This window comes from Theropithecus gelada, chromosome 8, assembly GCF_003255815.1.
Source record: "Theropithecus gelada isolate Dixy chromosome 8, Tgel_1.0, whole genome shotgun sequence".
NCBI classification, from domain to species: Eukaryota; Metazoa; Chordata; class Mammalia; order Primates; family Cercopithecidae; genus Theropithecus; species Theropithecus gelada.
In genome coordinates, this window is record NC_037676.1 from 145,588,501 (window position 1) to 145,608,924 (window position 20,424).

At 64.1% G+C, this 20,424-nt stretch overlaps 1 protein-coding gene across 2 annotated transcripts; it reads left to right on the forward strand.

Moving 5' to 3' along the window:
• Window positions 1-1,878: 1,878 nt before the first annotated feature.
• Window positions 1,879-15,973, forward strand: RHPN1 (rhophilin Rho GTPase binding protein 1). Of its 2 annotated transcripts, XM_025394195.1 has the most exons (15): window positions 1,879-2,072; window positions 7,823-7,938; window positions 8,797-8,925; window positions 9,163-9,238; window positions 10,051-10,128; window positions 10,478-10,602; window positions 10,694-10,860; window positions 11,095-11,288; window positions 11,605-11,761; window positions 11,837-11,950; window positions 12,364-12,558; window positions 13,036-13,112; window positions 13,326-13,472; window positions 13,561-13,722; window positions 14,189-15,973. In XM_025394195.1, exons 1-15 carry the CDS (start codon window positions 2,013-2,015, stop codon window positions 14,402-14,404), a joined length of 2,013 nt encoding a protein of 670 aa, XP_025249980.1. In that variant the 5' UTR covers window positions 1,879-2,012; the 3' UTR covers window positions 14,405-15,973. The 2 variants fall into 2 exon arrangements, with proteins under 2 accessions (XP_025249980.1, XP_025249979.1); XM_025394194.1 differs by having other exon boundaries at window positions 11,605-11,950.
• The last annotated feature ends 4,451 nt before the right edge of the window (window positions 15,974-20,424 follow it).

Consider the following 20,424-nt stretch of genomic DNA (forward strand, 5'->3'; position numbering starts at 1 on the left):
ACAAGCTGAAGGACTCCCAGGGAGCAGACGCTTCAAGGCCCCAAAAGGCGAGGAGAAAGGAAAAAAAAAAAAGGCCGGGTGTGGTGGCTCATCCCTGTAATCCCAGCACCTTTGGGAGGTCAAGGCAGACGAATTGCTGGGCAACGTGGCGAAATCCTGTCTCTACAAAATATACAAAACTTAGCCAGGTGTGGTGGTGCAAGCCTGTAGTCCCAGCTACTCAGGAGGCTGAGGTGGGAGGATCACATGAGCCCGGGAGGTGGAGGCTGCAGTGAGCTGTGATCGTACCACTGCACTCCAGCCTGGGCAACAGAGTGAGACCCTGTCTCAAAAGGCCAGGAGTGGAGGACAGGCCTTGGCCAGGAGGTTTGGCATGACTGGCAGGGGCCTCATAAGAAGACTGTTGGTGGGAGGAGCCTGTTGCAGATAGATGGCTGCGGCAGACCACGGAGCTTAGCCTTCAGGATTGAGATCGGGGGATGACAGGCTCATGTGTGCTTGTTGCGGGGCGGGGAGCACAGGCATGAGAATGAGCCCAGGACTCAGCTCCCAGGCTCGGCTGGGCCTATGGTGGGGCAGTCAACATGGATAAGGCCTGGGCTTCAGAGGAACTTGATGAACAGGAGCCGTGGTTACCATCTGTGCCCTGGCCTTCCTTCCCTTCAAAGGGTGTGTTCTGAGCTAAGGAGACCCACATGAAATCTGAGCGGGTTCCGAAGTCACCAGACACCTAGGGAAGTATGGAAGGCCGGGAAGGACACACACAGCCGGGTGAGCCCTGCAGGGAGCAGTGCGGGCTCAAGGCTTCCAGTGCTGGGGTTGCAGGCCAGTTCTCCAAGCAAGTGGTCCTGGAGGCAAGCTGGTTCTGAAAGTAGGTTCTGAAAACAGATCAGTCCAGGAAGCAAGCTCTGGAAGTAAAGAGATTCAGAAAGCAGGTTCGTTCTGGAAACAAGTTCTACAAACAGGTAGTTCTGAAAGCACGTGGGTTCCAGAGATAGGTGCTAGAAGGAGGTGGGTTCTGTACCGAGGTTCTGGAAGGAGGCGGGTTCTGGACGGGGGTTCTGGACTGAGGTTCTGGAAGGAGGCGGATTCTGGAAGGAGGTTCTGGAAGGAGGCGGGTTCTGGACGGAGGTTCTGGAAGGAGGCGGGTTCTGGACTGAGGTTCTGGAAGGCGGCGGATTCTGGAAGGCGGTTCTGGAAGGCGGAGGGTTCTGGACGGAGGGTTCTGGAAGGAGGCGGGTTCTGGAAGGACGCGGGTTCTGGAAGGACGCGGGTTCTGGAGGCCGATTTTGGAAGCAGGACGCCACCGACAGACGCACCTCGGACTGGGGCCAGGCCTGGAGCCTCCGCTCCGCGGGCAGAGAGAAGAAAGCAGGCATTGTCGGAGAACTCACACAAGCACTTGTCCCTAACAAAACCGTTTTTTAAAACCCCATTGTGAACATTTTTGGAACAAGCCTCTTAGAGGGTCCCGTTGCCGGGGTGACGGGACGAAACGGCGCGGCCTGGCAGACTCCTGGAGTCCCCGCAAAGGGAGCCCAGGAGCCGGGCGCGCCGAGGCCAGGTCCGCCCTGACTCTCAGCTTGGGACGTTCCGTAGAGTTTTTCCTCCGTTTCCCGAACTTCTCCCGCAAGCTCGGCGGCCGCTGCGGCGCATGCGCAGTACAACCTGCCAGCCGGCCGCGGGCGTTCAGGCCTCGGTTGCCAGGGGTTACCGTCCCTCGGGTGGGCGGGGCTGGCCGTCCAGAGCCCGCCTTCCTAGAGCTCTGGTTGGCTGACATAGCTGTCCGTCGAAGCGGCATTGCCGCCTATTGGGCAACGGCCTGCTTGGCACGCCAGACCCGTGGCACGCCCAGCCGCGCAGCGGGCCACCCCCACCCAGGAGGGACAGTCGGGGACCGGCGCGGGCATTGAGTAGCCCGCGGTCCGGGTGGTGCGGGAGGCCCTGGTCCGGCTGCGGAGCGCTGCGCGAGAGGCTGACCCCGAAGGACCCCCAGCGCGGCGGGCGCGGCGATGATCCTGGAGGAGAGGCCGGACGGCGCGGGCGCCGGCGAAGAGAGTCCGCGGCTGCAGGTGCGCAGCACTGGCGCGGTGGCGGGAGGAGGGGCCCGGAATCCCGGCCCTTTCCTGCCCCCACTGGAAGCGCGTTCCGGGCACCCCCCTCCCACGTCTCACTCGGCCCGGACGCAGGCAGGGAAACTGAGGCCAGAGCCTGCGTCCCTCCTCCTCTGAGCTCGGTGGAGGTGCTTCCAGGCCACTCATGTGAGCCAGGAAATGCGGGGAGCCAAAGTCTGGATCATCCTCACCGCTGAAGGGGGTCGGGGGACGCCCTCCTCGTAGCCCCCTTCTGGGCGGGTGTGGGGCTGGGCTCTGTGAGCGCCCTCCCCACACCCGCCGTCGTTTTCCTTTGCTGCACCTGTATAGCCTCCTTCCCTAGCTCGGTCCTCCCTCTGCACCGCTCAGGAACTGCGTGCCCATTGGGTGCACTGGTAGCAGCAGGCAGCGAAGCCTCCTGGGTATGGGAAATCGAGAGAGGTCTTCCCGGCTGTCCTCTCCTGACTTCCCAAACCTCCTCCCCTTCTGAAGTCCCTAACCCGAGGCGCTGACTGGGCAAGTGGGAGGGATGGGCAGGGCTATGGAGACCTGCTGAGTCTGTGCCTGGGAAGGAGGGGACGTCTGTGGGCCTTGCTCTGCAGTCCAGAGCCTGCGTGTTCCCTGCGGACCAGCTCGAGGCTGTCCCAGTGCTCCTGCCAGGCCCTGGGTGCCCATGCCCGTCGCGGGCTTTCAGCGGGGGGCTGCTCCTGCTCCTCGCCCCAGGTGAGCCTTTGATAGCGCCTGGCCCTCCTCCCCTCTGGGACATCGGACTGCGTTGTCCCTGGTTCTACTCAGCTTCCGTGTCTGGACTCAGGTCTCTTAGAGGAGGAGGCGGTGCTATCAGCCAAGGCTTGGCTTCAGGTCACTGGGCTGCCGATGCTGACCATAGCCCTCAAGGACTCCCTTCCTGCCCACCCCTAGGCGTGCAAGAGGCTGCAGCACCTCCTGGGCACTGGAGGGAGAGGCAGCCTTTGCCCGACCCCTGTGAACTCGCTCTGGCAGGGCGGCCATGCCTGCAGGTGGCCTGGGACAGCAAAGTTGTTTTGGGTGGAATGTTTGGGAGGCTGTACAAACAAGATGTCCCAGAGGGCTCTGGAGGTGACGCTTTTCAGGCTGGGGGCTGTGCCCGGGCTCTCTGTCCTGGCCCTCCCTGGGCTGTCACCTTGGAAAGTCGGGGAGAAGCTGTTTCCAGGCTGCCGCGTCTCTCGCAGTGTCCAGAAATGACCCCGCAGTCAGGGTACTGGGGAGGGGTCTGTGGGAGGTGGCCGGGGAGCGGAGGCAGGCCCTGTGTCACGCACACACCACTCAGGCCGTCCTGCCATCTGGAAGGTCTTCCCTGATGCCTGCGGCCAGGCTGGAGTGAGGCCTGTTCCACCCCCATCAGGCTGGCCCCCAAACTGGCCCTAACGCTCAGAGTTCAGTGGGTCAGGGGTCGGTCATTCCTCTGCTTAGAGACCACGCCTGGGCCTGAGGCCCTGTGGACGGGTCTGGGTGACTTGTATTTGCCCCGGGTATGATGAGAGTGTGTTTTCCGCGAGCGCTTACCTGGTGCCGGGGCCAGAGCCGCAGCTGGAGTCCTGCCATTGGTGCCTCCCAAGCCCTGGGCCTCAGCCCGTCTGAGGAACAGGGTGAGTAAGTGGCCAAGGCTGCCAAGCTGGTAAGGGGAGAAGCCTGGCACAGCCCAGGGCGGCTAACCCAGCTGCCGTCCCTCCCACAGGGGCTGCAGGGGCTCCCAGGGAGGACCACAGAGAATACAGCCTGGCTGTATGCAGGTCCTGTGGTTTCCTCGGGAGGTCAAGGGAGGCCAGTGAGAGAAGGGGGAGCGGGCTGAGGAGGGAGAGCGTTGGAGCAGCAGGTGGGCAGAGTGACTGTGCCCCCCTCGCCTGGTCTCCAGCATGCCGAGTGGGTCAGCCTGAGGTTCCCTGGCCTGGCTGGACAGGAGCACCCTCTGGGTGCTGGTTACAAACGGATTCCTAGGCCCCTGCCCAGGTAGATTGGGCTCCAGGAAGAGGGGTGCTCAGGAACCACCAGTGCCTGGGTGCCCCAGGGAGCATCAGAGAGAGTGGGGGTCCCTGGCGTGAGTGGCCAGTCTGTGATCCCTCTGGCGTGCGTGCTGCTTGTAGCCCCGCGTCCCAGGAGACCCCTGTGCGCCAATGCCCATTGAATTCTGCTCCCTCATCAGTGGGGGGCAGAGATGGTGGGTCGGGTAGGTGCTAATGTGTCCGCCTTCCTGGGGCTTCCAGTTCTTGCATTCAGGTGAGACTTCAGTGGGGGCAGAGGAGAGGGATCCCTGAGATGGGTGGGTGTCAGCAGACAGGGTGCCCAGGGCCAGGGCTCTGAGGGGAAGAAGCTGGTTTGCTCCAGGTGGGTGGCCTCTGCCTGGGGACTGCCTGGCCCAGGGCCAGGGGATCCTGGGGGAGGGTGGAGGTCTGGCCCTGCTCTGATGTTTTGCTGTTCCCAGATCTGGGCTGGGATAACTGTCTCCATATTATGCCAGTCCCCAGGTCATTCCCATTCTGGCCACGGCCACACTGTTTCCTCACTGGTAGAGGAGCCCCACTGTCAGGGTTTGGGGGCTGTTTCTCTGTTCTCCGTCCCTCTCCATCGAGGCACGGCCAGGCCCTTCCTGTGTGGCTGCCTCTCGGGACCCCCGCAGACCATAACCTCTCTGTTCTTTCCTAATGCAAGGTGGAAATGGTCACAGTAGGGTGTCAGGGCACCGTGGGGGTGGTGGGGGGGGGCTCCAGGTCACCTTTGTCTCCAGAGGATGGGGAGGTTGTAGCAGGAGCAGGGGCTGAACACCTGTGTCCACGCCCCTTCTGCTGGGCACAACCTTCAGCCCAGTGTGGAAAGTGGGGCATGAGCCTCCCCCTCCAAGGTCTACCCAGCCTCAAAGGTCCAGCTCAGGTCTGCTCATCCCCATGTAGGCCAGGAAGTCACTTGACCAGCAGGGAGCACTGCAGGTGGGGAGGCCGAGGAATGGCCCAGGGCCACGGCAGGTGCCTGTGGGGCTCTGAGGGGCCAGGTTCCCCACAGCTCTCCTGGGGCCAGGAGGGGAGCAGGGACCTGGCTGGGTGTCTGATGCCCGTTGCACAGCCAGAGCCCTTAAAGCCACTGGAGCCTTGCAGTGGGGCCTTTGCAGGGAGGGGGTCTCCTAGGTACTGGGCAGAGGCCCTCAAGGTGGTAGTGCGGGTGGGAAAGATAGGGATGGGAGGCGGGGGTGGGCAGGCCTCAAGTTCAGGGAGCTTCTCCGATCTGAGGCGCCCGTGCCTCTCCCACCTGTGGGCCTCTCCAGCCTGAGCCCCTGAAGCAGCTCTGGAGGGAATTTCTTTTCTGGAGGAGGCGGGAGTGGGAAACGGGAGCAGGATGAGGGTTCCCAAGTGCACATTGGCCCGTCCCCTGCTGGGTGGTGTACACGGGGACAGAGCTGGGCTGGGGGGAGGCCAGCGTCCTGGGCCAGCACACCCTCCTCCCAGCCACCATGGCCTCTCTGCTTTGGCCGTTTAGCGCCTGTGTCCCTCCCCCCATCCCCTAAGCACCGGCTCATCTTCAGTTCAGGGAGCTCCATCAGGCTCCCTCACCCCCAGCACTCAGCAGGAGGCTGCTGGTGTGGGTGTCCAGGGGATGGCACAGGTGTCCAGCAGACGGCGCAGGGTTTTGGGGGATGGCACAGGTGTCTGGTGGACGGCACGGGTGTCCAGGGGACGGCGTGGGAGTTTGGGGGATGGTGTGGGTTCCAGGGGATGGCGCGGATGTTTGGGGGATGGTGTGGGTTCCAGGGGACGGCACAGGGGTTTGGGGATGGTGTGGGTTCCAGGAGATGGCGCAGGGGTTTTGGGGGATGGTATGGGTTCCGGGGGACAGTGCAGGGGTTTGGGGGATGGGGTGGGTTCCAGGGGACGGTGCCTTATTCTCCAGTCTCTGTCTCTGCCTTCCTATGGCCACTTCCATGTGGCTGTGTTCACATTTCCCATCTCTTATAAGGACCCTTGTCACTGCGATTAAGGACCCCCCCCACCTCCAAGGTGGCCTCATCTTAACTCATTATATCTGCAAAGACCCTATTTCTAGACAAATTGCACTCACATGTACTGGGAGTTAGGACTTGAACCTGTCTTTTGTGGGGACACAATTCACCCATAATAGATGGTCACCCGCTCAGCTGGCTGCTGTGAGCTTGGGGGGCAGGACGAGCAGGCCCTCTGTCTAGGAAATCAAATCATTCCTGTATAATGGGAGTAAACTAATTACAATGCAGACAAAGGTCTCATTCACATTAGCAAAAATAACTCTCTGTAGATATCTAGGGGAAACCCAGGAAAACACATGTGAGCTCTTCACGGGGAAGACGGAAAGGCCTGAGAGACGTGTGTGCGTGGAGAGGGTGCCAGGTCCACAGAGGGGAAGACCCAGTGCCATGTGCACGTTGGCCCCATGAATCCGCAGCTTCATGCAGTGTCGGGTCAGTTTCATGGTGGCGGGATTCATCTTCAGACACGACAAGGTCCTGGGACAGAAGAGGTCCTGTTTCCCGACAAGGGCGGGAAGCAGTCCCAGGAGCCACTAGAGGCCTTGTCTTGCTGCTGACTGGCAGAAATGGCCAGATGGCCGCACCTGACACAGACCAGGCTCACCCAAGGGCTGGGTGGGAGTCAGTGTCCCTGAGCAGCGAGCCCTGAGCAGCACTGTGGGTCTCAAAGCATGGAAGGAGTGGGTGCTGGAGAGGCAAGACAGCCGGCCCACGCCTGGGAGCCCACCCAGAGGACAGCCACAGGTAGCTGCAAAGAATCTTGTCGGGGTGGAGACCCAGGCATTCCCACGCAGCCATGGGGAAGAGCTGGGGGGAGGGGCGTGGTGAGAGGGAGGGACACATGAGGATCGCACGGGCAGGACCCCAACACCACAAGGATGGGGTGGGCTGAGGCATGAAACTGGATCACCCTGGAGTGAAATTTAAGCCCCAGCAGATTCGCACCACTTAAGAAGACACAGGAGCCATGAAAGTCCAGAAGGGGCCCTGCCGGGCATGTCCTGCTCTTTCGCCATGGCTGGTGCTGGGCAGGGCCGTGGGTGTGCAATCTGTGGGTACAAGGCTCAGAGTCTCTTCTCTGTGGATGGGGAGTGCACAGGTGTGCGTTCACTTCGAGAACCATTCCCAAAGTCAGACTGCAGCCTCTGCACCCACCATCGGGGGCCAGTGGCTGCCCCTAGAGCCTCAGGGACGCTGTCCTTTGAGCCCACACCTAAACCCACAGGGGAATGGTTGGGAGGCGTGGGTGAATGGGATGGAAAAAAATTGGGAGGGGCAAGGGGGGATCCAGAATGAAATCCGGAAGTGCAGAAGGAGACCCAGAAGAATCCTACTGTGAGAGGCAGCAGGCTGCCCCCTGCAGGGCTCCTGGAGCCCTACTTGTCCAGGCTGCCTGGTGAGGCCCTGGCTCCTGGTGTCCTTGGCAGGTGCCAGCCTCCCCTCCCAACCCCCATCACAAGTCAGCAGCATCCCCCCCACCACGTCCTTCTGCACTGACTGCCTCCTGGTCCTGCTCTGGCTGGGCCCATATTCACACTGGCTCTGTCCAGCCCCTCCCTGTGAGGTCAGCTCCAGCCCCAGCCCATGGTGGCCACCCCATTACCCTTGGGCAGGCTGCACTCCTCTCAGTGGCTGGCGAGGCACAGCCTGGTGCGGGCTCCACAGGGTCAGGCCGTGATCACCTGTGGCCTCCCTGCAGGGCTGTGACTCCCTGATGCAGATGCAGTGCAGCCAGCTGCAGAGCCGCAGGGCCCGGATTCACCAGCAGATTGACAAGGAGCTGCAGATGCGTACGGGCGCTGAGAACCTCTACAGGTGAGTGCCTGAGGCCACCCGGCCCCAGGAGCAGGGCTGACCTGGGTGAGGGGGGCAGAACAGCCACCCAGGCAGGTGTCTGCCCCATGGCCGGGTCAGGGAGACAGGTGCATGAGCAGATGGGTCCTGGGGGGCACACAGTACACGTGATGCCCAGCCATGACCCTCACAGACCTGCCTTCACGGACTCTGTGCTGGGCCAGAGGTGCCAGGAAACCAGTGTCCCTGCCAGGTGTGCAACTTGGGAAGCCCCAGCAGTGCACATGGGGGCTTCTCAGAAGAGCCATGGTTGAGGCTGAGCTGTGGCAGGTGACGGCGCATCCCAAGGTTGGGGACCTGGGAGAGGGGTGGAAGACCCGAGCTGCCTGTTCCTCAGAGCACGCCGCGTGTGAGCCGCACGTGTGTGTGTGAGTGCCCTTCAGTACCCTTAGCACCTGCTGCCTCCCTGCCCCCATCCTGGCCTTCCTTGGGGACCCCTGATCCCTTTGCCGGGCCCTGATGCAGGCACAGAGAGGGGTGTGGCTCTCACCCACCATCCGAGGAAGTGGTGTTTGAATGCTGTCGAGGGCTGTATGAGCCCCAAAGAAAGCCATGGTGCTGAGGGAGGTGCCCGCAGGCCAGAGTCAGAACATGCAGGTGCTGGGGTCAGGGGTGATGAACTGTAGTGGGTATCACCTGTGAGCCCCCGGATGCCACTGCTGCACCTGCCCCACCCATGGGGGACAGACCCCGTCAGCGACATCTTCTGCAGGGTGGGCTCGGAGCTCCGACAGATCAGCTGGCAGGAGGGCGGCAGTGGGCATGGGGCCTTTGGCTCTACCTTGGGGCTGGGCTTTCAACTGCCACGGCCTCCCTCAGAGCCACCAGCAACAACCGGGTGAGAGAGACGGTCGCCCTGGAGCTGAGCTACGTCAACTCCAACCTGCAGCTGCTGAAGGAGGAGCTGGAGGAGCTCAGCGGTGGCGTGGACCCTGGCCAGCATGGGAGGTGCGGATGGGGGCCGGGACAGCGCGCACGCGTGCGTGTGTGTGCACGTGCTTCTGGAGCGGTTTAGGATGGTGGGGGCGTGCGCAGGTGCAAGGACACCCCCCAAGACACAGGCGCACGTGTGCACCCATGAGGGAGGGAGGCACCCTGTGCCACAGAGCCCTAGGAGTGGACCCCCGGCTGCCGTGTGCAGCAGGGTTTGGCCTTACAGTCTGAAGTCGATGCTTCTGGTTGTAGTGAAGCTGTTACTGTCCCCATGATCCCCCTGGGCCTGAAGGAGACCAAGGAGCTGGACTGGTCTACACCACTGAAGGTAGGCACTGGCCTACGAGCTCTGAGGGACACGGCCCTGCCCTGGGACCAAGGGGGTCTTGGAGGCTTCCTGGTCCAGGTGTCTCATTGAACAGATAGGGAAACTGAGGCCCAGAGGGAGGGAGGGCTGAAAGGGACACCAGGGACCTGGCAGAAGTGGCCACAGAGACCCAGCCTCTGCTGCATTCAGGGCCCGCACTGGTGCCTGCACCGCAGGCTGGGGCTGATCCCATAGAGTGGGTATGAACACATGGCCTGCCCTCGGACAGGCAATGCCCTAAGAGGATGGGGCCTGGAAGCCCCAGCCGGGGCACAGGGTCCAGATTCGCCCACAGAGGGCACCACCGGCTTGGGACCACACACCCAGCACTGACTCATGAGGGTCCTGGAGAGGGCTCAGACCCCAGAACAGACTGGCACTGCCCGGCAGGGCCCTGCAGGAGCCACTGACTGTGTTCAGTGTTGGAGTCACTGAGTGGCAGATGGCACCTGCCTCCCGGCTATGGGGATGAATAAGGAAACGCACATAAAAGTAGCGCTGAGTCTCCAGGCGCCACCTCTGTGATGGGAAACCCCAGGGCCAGAGGGGCTCCAAGCTGCATCAACCCACCAGGTCCCTCCATACAGTTGGCCCCAGCCCTTCTCTGGGGCTTCTCCTGAGGGGCCCAGGGCCCCCACCCTGCATGGCAGCCAGCCTGCTGTGCGACACAGCCCTCCTCCACCATGAGTCTTTCCCCACGGTGGGTTGGGAGACCTCAGGGAAGGAGGCCAGGCACAGGGGTACTGTGGATGCCAACACCTGCCCCCCATCAGGAGCTGATCTCGGTGCACTTTGGAGAGGACGGCACTTCCTACGAGGCAGAAATCAGAGAGCTGGAGGCCCTGCGGCAGGTGTGTGGTTCCCCCGCCCGCCCACCCTCCTGCAGTCCTGGGAGACACATGCAGAGGCTGAGGCTTAAGTCAGGAACAGACGGTGGAGCTCAGTGTGGACGTCTGGAGGATGTGGGGAGACGGGCGCACCAAGGACCCTGTGTGTGCAGACCCAGCCGGGGCATGTCGAGGGGCTGGCAGGTGGCCCCGGTGCCACACGCTGCTGGCCTTTGGGAGTTTCGGCTGCCCAGGGCCCCGCTGGCTTTGCCTCCCCGCCCCCCATGGTGCTGATGCCCACGGGACTTCCCAGGGCAGTGTGTGTGAGTGGGATGGGCCAGGGCGGTGGGGCCCAGCGGCTCCTGCCCTGCAGGCCATGCGGACCCCCAGCCGGAATGAGGCGGGCCTGGAGCTGCTCACAGCCTACTATAACCAGCTGTGCTTCCTGGACGCGCGCTTCCTCACGCCTGCCAGGAGCCTCGGGCTCTTCTTCCACTGGTAGGGGCTCTGCGGGTGGGGGCACCCTGGGGAGGGGAGGCCTGGCCGCAGGAACTGTGGGAACTCCGCCCAGCCTGACCCGACACTGCAGGTACGACTCGCTTACTGGGGTCCCGGCCCAGCAGCGCGCCCTGGCCTTCGAGAAGGGCAGCGTTCTCTTCAACATCGGCGCCCTCCACACGCAGATTGGGGCGTGCCAGAACCGCTCCTGCGCCGAGGGTGCCCACCGCGCTGTGGAGGCCTTCCAGAGGGCCGCTGGTGAGGGCGGCCCGGGCCGCGGGGGGCAGGGTGTGGTGCCAGGGTGTTGCAGAGCCCCTTCTGCAGGGCAGGAGCTGGGGGGTGGTTAGGACGTCAGTCCCTCAGGTAGGGGGTCTGAGCACATCGGGCCCATGCGTGTCCCAGGAGCGGCCCTAGCTGGCCTCTCTGAGTGCTGCATGGGGCAGAGATGGGCAGGTCAGGGCCCTGCCTGTGTGAGCACCCCTCCCTCTGCAGGGACCTTCAGCCTCCTGAGGGAGAACTTCTCCCATGCGCCGAGCCCAGACATGAGCCCTGCGTCCCTCTGCGCACTGGAGCAGCTCATGATGGCCCAGGCCCAGGAATGTGTGTTTGAGGGTCTCTCACCCCCTGCCTCCATGGCCCCCCAAGACTGCCTGGCCCAGTTGCGCCTGGCGCAGGAGGCTGCCCAGGTGAGCTCGGGCACCCGTGTCAGGGTGCAGGGGGTGGGGCCTAGCTGGGGCCAGAGCCCAGGTCCAGGCAAGCGTGAGCTCTCCCGCCTCCTTCCTTGTGTGTCAGCCCCAAGCCGGCTGTTGTCCTGCTCCCTGGGGGGCTGGTCAGGAACCTGGGCGCCCAAGCCTCTGCCTCCAGGGAATGGCATGAAGCGGCAGGAACTGGGGTGCCAGGGAGGCTGCTGGGATGGTGGTCGGAGCAGGTGGAGGCTGGGTAGGGAGAGGCAGTCACCACCAGAGCGGGAGGCCCTCGCGTGCCTGCCATGTCCACCGGCAGGTGGCAGCCGAGTACAGACTAGTGCACCAGACCATGGCCCAGCCACCCGTCCACGACTACATGCCCGTCTCCTGGACTGCCCTGGTGCATGTCAAGGCCGAGTACTTCCGCTCCCTGGCCCACTACCACGTAGCCATGGCCCTCTGCGACGGCTCCCGTGAGTGCCCACCGCACTTGCCCATGATGCTGCAAAGGCCCCCCGCTCAGGGCTCATGGCCTCTCTGTCCCCCAGCAGCGACCGAGGGAGAGCTCCCCACACACGAGCAGGTCTTCCTTCAGCCCCCCACCTCCTGCAAGCCCCAAGGCCCTGTGCTGCCGCAGGAGCTGGAGGAGCGCAGGCAGCTTGGTAAGGCGCCCATGGATGGAGGGCCCTGGGGGCTCAGGTGGTCACCAACAGTGGCAGGGTGTCCCCCACCACCCTCACGCTGTTTGCCACCTGGTGTCCCCATGCTAACGAGTTGGGCCACCTACCTATCCCTGGATGCCCTGTGCCTGATGGGTGACGGTCCAGCACAGGGGCCCCAGGAGTGCTGGCAGCCTCTGAGCAGGTGGGAGACCCCTGGGAGCAGCTTGTCCCTGGCCCCTGCTCTGTATGAGGCAGAGCCCTCCTGCACAGCCAGCTGCTCACCCCTGTGGCATACGCCTACAGCAAAAGTGGCTGTGATGAGCCCCACAGCCCTGGCTTTGCCCACTCCTTCTGCCACGTCCCAGGGCCCACAGGCCCACATGGTATGTGACGTCCCAGTGCCCCTCGTACAGGCAAGGCACACCTGAAGCGCGCCATCCTGGGGCAGGAGGAGGCGCTGCGGCTGCACGCCCTGTGCCGTGTCCTGCGAGAGGTGGACCTGCTGCGGGCTGTGGTCGCCCAGACGCTGCAGCGCTCACTGGCCAAGTATGCGGAGCTTGACCGTGAGGATGACTTCTGTGAGACTGCCGAAGCCCCAGACATCCAGCGTGAGCAGCCAGGGCCTGTGTGGGTGGCTGCATCCCCGGCCAGGGTGGGGGCCTTCGTCCGGGAGAAAGGGAGGCTGACTGCATTAAAGATGCAATCGCCACGATGAATTCAACAGCAGTAGCACTTTCCAGGCCGCAATCTCAGGCCCACAGAGCTGCCGGGCCCTTCAGGGGCCTGGGGGATGGCCACGCCCCTCAGCCCCTCCCTCCCTGCACTGGCCTACCCTGAGGGGAAGCCCACAGACCCGGGACAGGCACGCCTGGGACTTCAGGGAGGGATTCTGGGAGCCACTTGTGGCAGAGGAGGCTATGTGTTCAGGGCACCTGGGGCAGCTCCCCCCGCCATTGCAGTGCGGCCAGGCCAGGAGGTCAGAGGCAGGGCCTGTGTGTGCTCGGGGTCATGCCCTGCGCCCTGGAAAATCCCCGGGGCAGGTCTCCACAGGCTCCCAGCTTAGCTCTGCTCTTCCACCCTCTCAGCTAAGACCCACCAGAAGCCAGAGGCCAGGACGCCACGCCTGTCCCAGGGGAAGGGGCCTGACATCTTCCATCGGCTGGTGAGCACACCTGTCCCCAGGCACGGGCAGCTTGGGCTGCGTGGCTCTGACCAGCACATGGCCTCAGGCCATTGATGGCGGTCCAGCCCTGCCCACCCGCCTTGTGGAACCCCACGGCGTCCCTCGGTGCACAGGTTGGATGGACGTGCTGGTTAGGCGGGGTCTCCTCAGTGTGTGACCCAGCTGGGCCTCTGACCTCTGAGCCCCCGCCAGGGGCCTCTGTCTGTGTTCTCAGCCAAGAACCGGTGGCGGCTGGTGGGGCCCATCCACCTGACCCGAGGAGAGGGTGGCTTCGGCCTCACGCTTCGGGGAGACTCGCCTGTCCTCATCGCTGCTGTCATTCCAGGGAGCCAGGCCGCGGTAAGGGCCCCACCGGCCCCCTGAGGCTGAGTCCCCAGTGCCAGCCAGGGTGTCCTGTCCCCGCCTCACCATCCAAGTCTCCCCACAGGCGGCTGGCCTGAAGGAGGGTGACTACATTGTGTCAGTGAACGGGCAGCCATGCAGGTGGTGGAGACACGCAGAGGTGGTGGCGGAGCTGAAGGCTGCGGGAGAGGCGGGTGCCAGCCTGCAGGTGGTGTCAGTGCTGCCCAGCTCTAGGCTGCCCACCTTGGTGAGCCCTGGGGGCCCTGGAGGGGTGGTCCCCAGCCTGCTGTCCCCACCCTGGCTCTGGGCGTGCCCTGGATGCTTGAGCAGCATTGGGAAGGGGAGGTGGGGCTGCGGGTAACCCTCCCCGGGCCGCCTCCTGGGCAGGGGCCACCTGTGCTGTGGTCTCCATCTGAGGGCTCCTGCCCTGACCCCGAGGATGCTGAGCCCACCCCTCACTGGGCCTCTGTATCCTCAGACTGGAGGCTTCTGGGCCAGGTGCTCCATCCCAGAAGTTTCATCTACCCAGCATGGTTGACCCAGGGTTGGGTGAAACCCATGGGGCCCCTACTATGTGGTCACCCTGATGGGAGCCCCCAAACAAGCCCCCGTGTGCCAGCCCCTCCCAGGTGGTTCTCACCCCTCCCAGACTGGCTGCAGGTGGGGACAGGCCAGCAGTGGCTGACCACAGTCTATCTCTGTCCCTGCTACAGGGGGACCGCCGACCCGCCCTGCTGGGCCCCAGGGGGCTTCTAAGCAGCCAGAGGGAGCATGGCTGCAAGACCCCGGCATCCACGTGGGCCAGCCCCCGGCCCCTCCTCAGCTGGAGCCGAAAAGCCCAGCAGGGCAAGCCTGGAGGCTGCTCCCAGCCCCGTGCCCCAGTGAAGCCAGCTCTGCCCTCATCCTCGAAGTGCCCAGGGTGGCTGTGAGGGCCAGGCTCCCTGCACACCTCAGCCCTGGCTCCAGCTGGTGGGAAGCACCAAGCATGCCCTCCCCACCCAGAGGACCTCTGGGCAATGCCTGCCCCGCCTCATGCCGGAGGCTGCCTCGGGCACCTGCCTGCCCATTAAAGACTATGGTCAGACCTGTCTGAGCCCAGTGATGGGAGCTGTGGCCCCTTCACCCACACACAGGAAGGGTGCCAGTCCCTCTGCCGGTCTGAGGTCAGCTTCCTGGGGCTGCCCCACCCTGAGGGCTCCTCACAGCCATCACGTCTGTGCCCCCGGGCTCTGTCCACCCTGCTGCTGCCCTGGGCACAGACCCTGAGGTCTCAGTCCTGCCTCCGGCCAAGTTTCTGCCTGGTGCCCAGTGACTCCTGCTGGGCACCCGTTCACTCACTGCCCCTCCACCATGCCACCATGCAGCAGCCAGGCACACCCACAGCATCCACAGACCCCTAGGCCGGGTCCCAGACACGGCCTTCCCCGAAAATACCTCCTGTTGTCCTGTCTGTGCATAGAGCAAGGGACTCCCCACCTCTGCACCCTGTGCTGGTCACCCCGGGCCCTGTGCTGGTCATCCCAGCAAGTGTCCCCTTTGCCCAGGAGTCCCCAGTGTCGTGGCCCAGGTCTCATGGTGGCCCTAAGCCTGCCAGCCCTGCTGCCCACCTTGCTGTCCTGCTCCGACCATAGGTGCCACCCTCCAGCTCCTGAGCATGTCACCTCTCCCTGAGCCTGGGGCCTGCACGGGCCCCCAGCCCTCCCCAGCCTGCTTGCGCCGCTCCTGCTGGCCTCCACAGGCCGTGAGCTCTCAGTGTTTCAAGCAGGGGAAGTGGGGGCTGCCTCCAGGCCTCCATAGACTGGGTGGACAATGGCCCCCAAAGGCAGTCAGCAGGAGCACCGCCCCCAGGACCCCCACAGCAGTGGGCTCAGGACCTGGGCACCAAGGGGATGGGGTGGGAAGGGCTGTAGAGCAGGGCAGGCCCGAGCTGCACCCGAGAGGAGCCACGGAGCCGGAGTGGGGGTCCTCACCAAGGGCCCCAGGGCCCAGCAGGTTCTGAAAGGGACAGGGCTGGTGGGAGTCATTCCCTGCAGCCACCAGGGGGCAGCCGCCACCTGCTTAGCAGCCCTGGGAGGCGGCACAGGCAGGTGCACCTTGGGAGGGCTGAGGCAGAGACCCCGGGTAGCAAGGCAGCCCCCAGCTCTGCAAGACCCCTGCCCTCTCGTCCAGTCCCTTCCGAGGGTCCCCAGGTGCGAGCAACCCGCCCTGCATCCCAAGCTCCAGTTCCAGGGTCCAGGACCCTGTGCTGCCACCTCCCTCGTGCTTCAGCTGGGAAAATGGGGGTGCGAGTGGGGTGTTTGGGGTCCCAGAGATGCAGGCGCCGTGGTGCCATCTTCCTGGGCGGGAGGGTGGGGCTCCCCAGCCTTCCTGAGCCGGGGTGGGGGTCCAGGTCCCCCATTTGCCCTCCTGGGAAAATCCCTGTCTCAGCAGAATGGGCCAAGGTCATGCAGGTCTCCCCAGCACATATTAATTTGGTTAATAAAACTGTGCATCAAGGAGGCCATTAGGCGCTAATTGGGGATGACAGGATGGCGGCCCTGTCTGGGAAGTGCGGGGACTCCCCACCTCCTGTGGCCTGTCCAGACCCAAGGTGGGGACAGAGCTGCCACCTGCCTCCTGCACGGTGGGCGCCAGGCCACCATAGGCTGGGGGAGGGGGCTTTTGCCCGGAGAGCATGCCCCTCCCCACCACAGACCCCTGGGGTACGCCCAACCCATCCCACCCCTGCCCACACACACCCCTCCCCTGGCTGCCACCAAGCCTGGGCCTGTGATCCTGGCCCTGCTCTCTGCCCCAGGCCATCTTGTCCCCTGCTGCCCCCTCAGGGGTCTCCCTTGGGGCTGCCTCCCTGCCATCCGGTCCCTCTGCCACAGAGTGGGGGCCTCGCAGCTGGAGTCACACGTGGCTGGGACCCGGCTCCTGTCACCGCCTCCATCCTGTGAAGTGGAGGAAGCCTGGTGCACAGGGGTGCTGTGGCGATGTGGGAGGCCCTGAGGTCCTACTGCCGGCCACGGGGAGGGGGGCGGAGGTCCCGGGATCTGGAGTCCTGAGTTCTAATCAAGGCAGGGCTGGGCAGGAGGGGGGTCCCCCTCCCCACCTGCCACTTGGGGCTGCTCCCGGGGCAGCAGTGAGCTCCACTCCAGAACAGAAAGCGGATGCCTACCAGCCCAGCCCCTCAGGCTTGGACCACGCCCTCCGGCCTCTGTGGGAGTCCTGCCAGATAGCCCCTGGGCTGCGGGAAGGGACCACGCCCCATCCCATCCTCACCCCTGCAGCAGCTGGTGGCTGCCTGCTGGGCACAGGGGCCTGCTGGACAGGGGACTACCCTGTCCAGTCCAGCCCCCCCAGGGACTGCACGTCCACACAGGCAGCTGAGTCGGCAGTGGTGGGCGGATTTGGGGAGGCATCACCATGGCTCCAGGAGGCTCTAGGAGGCCTTGGGGACTAGTCAAGGGTGTGATGCCAGGCCTGGCAGGACCTGCAGCTTCACCCCCGGGGCCAGTTGTGGCCTGTGCCCCGCCAGAGGGCAGTGCAGCCCCTGGGGCCAGCACACAGGGCGGCACCTCTGCTGAGCCTGCCCTAGCAGGAGGCGGCAGGTCAGGGTCCTGTCCCACCTGCCCAGGCTGGGGAGCAAAGCAGGATCAGGGCGAGGCTGGGGGAAGGCAGGGCTGGCCACTGGGGAGCGCTCAGTCTGCAGGCTGTGTGGTGAGAGCCACTGGCTGAGGCTTCCCAGGGGGCACAGCTGCCCCAAGGGGCCGGCTCGAGGCTATCCCTGCAGCAGCATGTGTTGGTGCTTGCCTCACCCCCCAAAGCACCACACCTTGCCATCTGCAGAGCCCATTCTCTTCCCTTGAAGTCCTGCTTGCACACTCCTGGGCGTTTCTGGCTAGCACCTTTTTGGCTTTTAGGGAACGGGTTAGTGTCCCTTCCTCAGATGGCCTGGCCTGGCCACACCCCATGCATGGGCCTTAGCCCCCACTTTCTGGCCCAGCCTTATCACTTTGGTCACGGTGTCACAGACGGGCCGAGGGCAGGGACGGCACCAGCATGTCCATGAGTGCCTGAGTGTGTCGGGCATATGTTGCCTGGGAGGGAGGGGCCGGAGCCCAGGAGCTGCTGAGGCCACGGTATGGTCCAGACCCCACTCCCCATGCCCACGCAGAGCCAGGGCCGACGATGGATGTTGAGCAGCGCAGGGGCCGAGGGCGCACCGGGTCCCGTGTGTGCACCCTGCCCAGGCGCCGGGCCCACGGGGTGATGCTCCATTTTCAGAGTGCTCCCCAGGCAGGAGGCTGGGCTGAGCCTGAGTTGCCTTCCTTTCTGCTTTGCCAACAGAAAACTGCCGAGAAGGGAGAAGGCGGACTCCGTTTTGCTTGGGTCAGCAGTGAGCAGGATTAACGCAGGAAGAGGGAGCAGGGAGGGGTGGGAGCAGGGGCCTGGGGATGGACAGGGCTGGGAGTGGGATTGGAGATGGATTGGGGGGCACGAGAATGGATGGGTTGTGGGGGCTGGGGACAGACCGAGGTGAGCCAAGGGCAGGGTCCCCTACTTCACTCTCCTCCTCACCCCTCCCAGCCCCTCCTGCCACCTCAAGCCAGCAGTTCCGGAAGACAAGTGAATGCCTACTGCCTGCAGGTGTTGGGGGTCAGGCCCTGTCCAACACCCTCGTCCCACCGCACCCTCCCACAGTCCCCGGAGCAGTGTTTTCCCTGTTCCCCACGGCCATGGTCAGGATCTGTGCCTCTACGAGGTGGGCCACGATGGCCAGTGGGCTGGCGAGGCTACAGCTGTCCTCAAGCGCGGACAGCACCCGCGGATCATCTGCAGACGTGGCGTGGAGGTCCAGAGAGCCCGGGGGTTGATCCTGGAGGGGAGCCGCGGAAGGCGGGGGACTGGGGGCGCTCCACGAAGCTCCAGAGAGAAACCGGCTCCATGGGCTTCAGACCCCCAGGACGGGGGTGCTGGGCAGCCGGGAGGGGCCCTGAGGAGAAGAGGGCATGGGGCCCAGACCCAGTGAGGCCTCAAGCCAGGGTGGCGGAGGTGGCAGTGGGAGCTCTGGGTCACCTAGGTGGTGCTGCTGTGCATGGGAGAGGTGACGGGCCAGGTCAGGCCACGGGTAGCAGACAAGCTTAGAGGGCTGAGTTTAGCTTCAGCTTCTCAGCACAAGGAGAGAGGCTGACAGCCTGTGGCCGCATCCTTAGTCACCTCCAGGGCACTCACGCCTGCCTGTGGCCACTCTAACCCTCCCAGTGTGAGAGGAAGAGATGGGACTCCAAAGACACAACCCCACCACCCTCCCCACCATCACTGGGGTCACTGCCCAACCCCTCTCCCCTTCCACCACCCCTGAGGTCACACACATACCACCATTCCCTCCCCAACTCCTGAGGCCACACCCCCCACCACTCTCCCCAACCCAAGGTCACATGGCATGTCACTGTCCCACCCACTGCTGACATCATGTTGCCTGCCTCTGTCATCGTGTGGACAGCACATACCCCACCCTCCCCACACCAATCTCTAGTCCCCATGAGGCCATCACCGGTGATAGCAGTTCCCCTGTCACTGCCATCCTCACCTCCAGCTCACTCCTCTCGGCAGCCGCCCCATGGCCATGTTCCCCTCACCCCCACCACGGCCTTTAGTGCATTAGCTTCTCTGCCTGGTCCCCACTGTTTTTGATTTGTTTTGTTTTGTTTTGTTTAGATGGAGTCTCGCTCTGTCACCCAGACCGGAGTGTAGTGGCGCCATCTTGGCTCACTGCACCCTCTGCTTCCTGGGCTCAAGCAGTCCTCCCACCTCAGCCTCCCAAGTCGCTGGAACTACAGGTGCCTACCACCACACCCGGCTGATTTTTGTAGAGACATTTCACTGTGTTGCTCAGGCTGGTCTTGAACTCCTGGACTGAAGCTGTCCTCCCGCCTTGGCCTGCCAAAATGCTGGCATTACAGGCGTTAACCACCGCGCCCAGCCTCCACTGCTTTTTTCTTGGCTCCAGAGAGCAAGGTGGGACAGGCTGGGGATCTGCAGTGGGGGTGACTTGACCTCTCCAAATCAGCAGGAGGAAGGGGCACCCACTTCTCCAGGGCAGGGTGGGCGGCGGAGGCTGCAGTGCCGCCCTTCTGCCCTCCTGTCCATCCTCACGGCCACTCATTGCCCGTCGGCAATGACTGAACACCTGCTGCTGGGCGCTTTTGCCTCCCAGGAGCCCCTGGAGCCCTGGCCCCTCTGCGCTCTCCTTATGTCCTGCACATCCCAGTGATCCTTATGACACGTGAGGTGCGCCTGGAAGTCAGGAGATGATGCCTAATATCTTGTCACGGAGGCCCCAGGTTCCTCACCTGCAGGCAGAGCTGCTTGAGGGCGTCTTGCAGATTCAGAGCCTTGACAGGGTCCCCGATGCTTCCTGAGGACCGGGCCCAGTCTTGACCACATCTCTGTTCTGCCCACAACTCCCAGTGAGCCGTAGGGGAGGGAGGAGAAGCCAATGAGGTGGGAGATGCAGTCAAGGTCGGGGGTGAGCAGGCCACCAGCTGGGAGATGCATGGCAGGCTGACCTAGGTTCAGCTTGGGAGAGCCACCGGACACCCTCTCTCTCCGCCACGCTGGGCTCTGGGCTCTCAGCGGTGAGGACAGGCCTGGCTCTGCGGGGCTGACCATCTGGGGGCTGAGATTGCATCTCAGGGCAGGAGGAGGCTTGGGGAGGTGTGAGAGGCCTGGCTCCCGCTGCGCCTCCAGGCGAGCACGGTGTGGAAGGAGTGTGGGCGCGGGGAGGAGAGGCAGGGATGAGCCAGGCAGGGCTGACAGGGGAAGGCAGGGGAGGGCAGGCCGCCTGTGGAAGGGGACCTGGGCCTCTACGGGGGGCTGCCCCAAGAGGTCATTGCCTGGGGCACTGTGCCCATGCCTGGTGGATGCTTCTGGCACCCTGCATCCAAGGACCAGGGGGCAC

Coding starts and splice junctions, on each gene's coding strand:
- RHPN1 (XM_025394194.1), top strand. CDS start 2,013: ATGATCCTGGAGGAGAGGCCGGACGGCGCGGGCGCCGGCGAAGAGAGT. Junction 8,926..9,162: donor GACCCTGGCCAGCATGGGAG/GTGCGGATGGGG, acceptor TTCTGGTTGTAG/TGAAGCTGTTACTGTCCCCA. Junction 9,239..10,050: donor ACTGGTCTACACCACTGAAG/GTAGGCACTGGC, acceptor GCCCCCCATCAG/GAGCTGATCTCGGTGCACTT.